We start from the raw sequence: 5,000 nt of genomic DNA, 5'->3' as shown, positions 1-5,000 counted from the left end.
AAAACATATATAACATAAGATAAAAACATATAACATATAGCATAAGATATAACATATAACATATAGCATAAGATAAAACATATAACATATATAATATAACATAAGATAAAACATATATAACATAACATATAAGATATCATCTCGGGAAAAAATGACGTTTTGTCACGGAACGACTTTTATTTTGGTTTCAGTACGACGCACAGAGGTGGTGTTGGTGTGGGTGGTGTTGGTGTGGGGTGGTGTTGGGTGGGGGGGGATTGAGAGGGAGGGAGGGGGGGGACTTCGGACGCGACGCGTCTTGAGTTTACTGCTGACAAATCAGCCGGAGCGCGCGTGAGCGCGCGCGCGCCCCCGCGGCGGGACTCCGGACGGTATAAAAACCTCCGGGCGCCGGCAGTGAGGGACTCGGAGGACTGCGGACGTCTCAGGTGAGCACGGGAGCCTCCCAGAACCACTTGGGCGACTTGATGGATGTGGGCTTTTGTTTGTTTGTTTGTTTGTTGTTTTGTTGGGGGGGTGGGTGGGTTTTGCGTTTCAGCGCCGACTCCGAACCTTAACCCGGTCTTTCGCCTCACGGGTTCCGTCGACCCGCACCTATAGATTTAAAGTTCGTTTAAAGTTTGCGGAGGGTCTCTCCTCCCGGGAGGACGTCCGGCTTGAGTTTGAGTTTTGATCTAATGCAAAAAAATTCTTTGACTTCAGGAAGGAAAAAAAAAGTTCGACTCCTTCATCCACCCACCCACTCACCCATCCACCCATCCACTCATCCATCCATCACGCAAACCGCTCGTCCTGCTCTCAGCGTCGCGCGGCTCCTGGACACATGATGTTTCATTTTGTTTGTAATCAGTTCAGTTGTCCACGTGCTCCTTGCTCTGCTGGGTAGCAGGGGCGGCGGTGTTGGTGGTTTATAGGAGGGGTGGCGGTGTTGGTGGTCTAACGCTCCTCGTCTGTGTGCTCATAGGTGCATCTGTCTGACAACCAACCATGAAGGCTGTAGCTCTGATCCTCGCCTTGGCTCTCGTCGCTGGTAAGACGCACGGACGACACAATGCATGGCGAGCTCCTTGTTGTATTCGTTGTGCGAGCTAATTGTCTCTGACCGCGTCTCACGTCCTCTCCACAGGATGCCATGCCCGCGCTGTGCGCCAGGCCGACGCCACTCCGAACCAGTGGGAGCAGACTCTGGATCAGTTCTGGGACTACATCTCCGAGCTCAACAGCAAAGCCGATGGAGTGGTGGAGAACCTGAAGGCCTCGCAGCTCAGCAGGGAGCTCGAGTAAGTGACGCCCGGACGACACCAAACGGCTTACTAGTGTGCACACATCTTACGCCCCGTTTCCACTACGTGGTACCGGCTCGGCTCGGTTCGACTCGACTCGACTTGCAGAGCGTCGTTTTCCATGACCGTTACAGTACCCCCCGTTAGCGTAGCTGGTCTGCACTGATTTTGGCACCCGCTCCAGTTTTTTTGGGAACCTCGACCAAGGTGGTACCAGAAAAGCGGTGACGGTTACCAAAGTGCCGGTACTTTCCAGTCATGGGAAACGAACAAGTCCAGCCGAGTCGAGCCGAGTCGTGGAAAAGGGGCATAAGTCGTCCCCTCGCCTCCTCTTTACAGCAGAATCGCCTCTCATATATGGAGACACCTTGTCCCACAGTCAGCATTATCCCCCCCCCCCCCCCCTGCAAGCACCTTTTGCGTCTTTCCGCCACGAGTGTGCGTGGAACCTTCCGCCCCCGTCTTCCTCTTTGTCCATGAGACTAACCTGTTGCCACGGTCTCGTCCTAGCACGCTGATCACCGACACCATGGCCGAGCTGGCTGTGTACAGAGAGGACGTCCGGACCAAGCTGGGCCCATACACCCAGGACGCCGCCAACCAGCTGACCCGGGACCTGCAGCTCCTGGTCAGCAAACTGCAGACGGATATGCTGGACGCCAAGGACCGCAGCACCCAGTATCTGGGCGAGCTCAAGACCATGATGGAGCAGAACGCCGACGACGTCCACAACCGCGTCAACGCCTACACCCGCAAGCTGAAGAAGCGCCTGAACAAGGACGCCGAGGAGATCAGAGAGTGAGTAAAAACCGAGTCCGTTTGTTTTGTCTCTCCCCGCCTTCGCACGTACAAACGCCTAACACTCCCTCCTTTCTGTCTCCCCCCCCCCCCCCCCCGCTCCGCCAGCACCGTGGCCACCTACCTGGGCGAGCTCCAGTCCCGCACCTCCCAGAACCTGGACACGGTGAAGGAGAAAGTGGAGCCCTACGTCAGCCAGGCGCACGACACCGCCGCGGAGAAGCTGAGCACCCTGACGGCCCTGCTGAAGAGCCAAGCCGAGGGCCTGGGCCAGCAGCTGGAGGTGCAGGCGGGGGGCCTGAAGGAGCAGCTGGAGTCCACCGCCCAGGAGCTGCGCACCAACCTGGAGGGCAAGATCGACGAGCTGAGCGACCTCATCTCCCCCTACGCCGCCAAGATCCGCGAGCAGATCCAGACCGTCATGGACAAGGTCAAGGAGACCACCACCATGTAAACACAAGGACTCAGGGGTTGGAAGGGGGTTGTTGATGGGGGTCTGTGGTCCAATGTGACTAAGTAGGGGGGGGGAGGGGGGGGGGGAGTAATGATTTCTTCATAACCTGACATAGAGGAGAAAGGAGGGAGTTGAGTGTTACTGATGATGTCTTAGTGACTGTGGGCGGTTGTGGTGTTTCGGGATTGGGGGGGGAGGGGTAGTACAGATGACGGGTTGGGGGGGGGTGGGGGGTGGGGGTAGAGGATGACAGGACGGTTAGCGTTTCTCGTTGTCTGTTAAGGTCTCGTCTGCTGTTCCGATCGCTCGATTTTTTATTTTTATTTTTTTGTTGCTTCGTCTCGCCCTCTTCGTCACCTCCCCCGGGTCGCCGAACGCCACGCCCATTAACAAAGCCCTTCACACACAGCCGGGAGGCCCAGCTCCCTCATCCGCCATGCTTGTCCGCCACGAGTAAACCGCTCTAGCTGTCCAACCCCCACCCCCACCCCCACCCTGTGAGGCCTCCCCCCCGCGTCTATCGGCTCCCTCCACCCTTCCGTTGTCCACATAAGAGACGGGTCACAGCGACCGTACCCACAGACCTGGAGATAAATAGGCACTAACACCAACCAACGCCGTCCTCGAATGCATCCGACCACAAGTGCCACCTTTTGTTGTTGTTGTTGTTGTTGTTGTTGTTGTTGCCCCGAGCTCGGCCCGGTGTCCGTTTCCACGCCGAGGCGAAATGAAATTCCGCCAAATTGCCCCGGCCGTGCTTCCCGCCTCCTCTCTTCTCCCTACTCTAACATCCGCTGTCCTTTTTTTTTCCCAGTTTGTTGGGATTTACAAAGAAGCGTGCGTGTGTGCGTGTGTGCGATGTGACTCGACAATCAGTGTGCGGTGTGTAAACGCCGTCAAGTGTGTTCTTCTTGGCCCGGCCCGAGGGCCTCGGGTCGGTCGTGGGCCCGCCGTGGTGCAGTGCCTGTTTGTGTGCACGTCTGTCTGGGTGCACACACTCCGATGTATTGACAAGTGCCGAGTGAATAAAACACCTACAAAACTACACAACTGTTGTGTGCTTCCTTCTTCTTCTTCTTCTTCTTCTTCTTTGGTTAAGAAAAACTCATTAAATCTGTCTTGGATACTTAAAGGCCCAACAAAAGCCTGGCTAAGCTACCGTTTGGTCATGTGACCACCGACTAATCAGTACAAAAACACACGAAATTCAGGCCAGGCTGTGAACATTAAACATCTGGAAATTAACTGCTGATGTTGGGCAACTTCTGCCCCGGTCTAGAAGCCAAGTTCCTCCTCCTCTGACTGCCCCGCCTGAGTTGCCCCGCCTGAGTTGCCCCGCCACACACCACCACACAAGCTCCTCGCCGTGCTCTGCAGCGATTGTGTAACGTTGCACGGGGGGGCTTATATAACATCCTTTATCTGCAGGTTTGCTGAAAAGCCTGACGGACTGTTTGTCAGGGTACCCTCACACCTCTGCACCACACACACACACACACACACACATGCAACACATGCAACACACACACATGCACCACACATGCAACACACACACACACACATGCAACACACACACACACACACACAACACACACACACACACACACACACACACACACATGCAACACACACACATGCACACACATGCACCACACACATGCAAAACACACATGCAACACACACACACACACACATGCAACACACATGCAACACACACACACACAAACACACACACACACACACACACGGTCACACCTCTTTGTCTTCCGCGAGGGCTCCTTTTTAACTACGTTGCCTACAAATTGATGGACTCAATAAACAGCAGATGGGTCACACCTGCCCTCCATGTACCTACACCCTACCCCCACCCTTTACCCCCCCCGTTAATCTACTTGTCCTCCCCCTCTCTCTCTGCGCCTGTCTCTCTATCTCTCTCACTCGCTCGCTCTGTCTCTCTCGCCCCCCCCTCTCTCTCTCCCCCCTCTCTCTGCCTCTGTCTCTCTATCTCTCTCTCGCCCTCTGTCTCTCTTGCCCCTTCTCTCTCTCTCTCTCTCGCCCTCTGTCTCTCTCACCCCTCTATCTGCCTCTGTCTCTCTAACTCGCTCGCTCTCTCTCTCTCACCCCCCTCTCGCTCTCTCTCTCTCTCTCAACCCCCTCTCTCGCTCTCTCTCTCGCCCCCCCTCTCTCGCTCTCTCTCTCTCTCACCCCTCTATCTGTCTCTCTCTCCCCCCCCTCTCTGCCTCTGTCTCTCTATCTCTCTCACTCGCTCGCTTTCTCTCACCCCCCTCTCTCGCTATCTCTCTCTCTCACCCCTCTATCTGCCTCTGTCTCTCTCACCCCTCTATCTGTCTGTCTTTCTCTCCCTCACTTGTTCTCTGTCTCCTCTCTCTCACTGTCTGTTTCTTTTGCCTCTCTCTCTGTCTCTGTCTGTCTGTCTCTCCCCACTCTGTCTCTCTCTGTTTCTG

At 55.3% G+C, this 5,000-nt stretch overlaps 1 protein-coding gene across 1 annotated transcript; it reads left to right on the top strand.

Annotated features, from left to right (window-relative positions):
- The first annotated feature begins 337 nt into the window (after positions 1 to 337).
- Positions 338 to 3,585, top strand: apoeb (apolipoprotein Eb). Its single transcript, XM_056285787.1, has 6 exons — positions 338 to 428; positions 965 to 1,030; positions 1,127 to 1,280; positions 1,794 to 2,081; positions 2,190 to 2,579; positions 2,651 to 3,585. The coding sequence occupies exons 2-5, from the start codon at positions 988 to 990 to the stop codon at positions 2,533 to 2,535; spliced, it is 831 nt and encodes a 276-aa protein (XP_056141762.1). The 5' UTR covers positions 338 to 428; positions 965 to 987; the 3' UTR covers positions 2,536 to 2,579; positions 2,651 to 3,585.
- The last annotated feature ends 1,415 nt before the right edge of the window (positions 3,586 to 5,000 follow it).

This window comes from Lampris incognitus, chromosome 9 (genome assembly GCF_029633865.1).
Source record: "Lampris incognitus isolate fLamInc1 chromosome 9, fLamInc1.hap2, whole genome shotgun sequence".
Classification (NCBI taxonomy): domain Eukaryota; kingdom Metazoa; phylum Chordata; class Actinopteri; order Lampriformes; family Lampridae; genus Lampris; species Lampris incognitus.
This window is presented reverse-complemented; position numbering and strand designations above follow the sequence as displayed.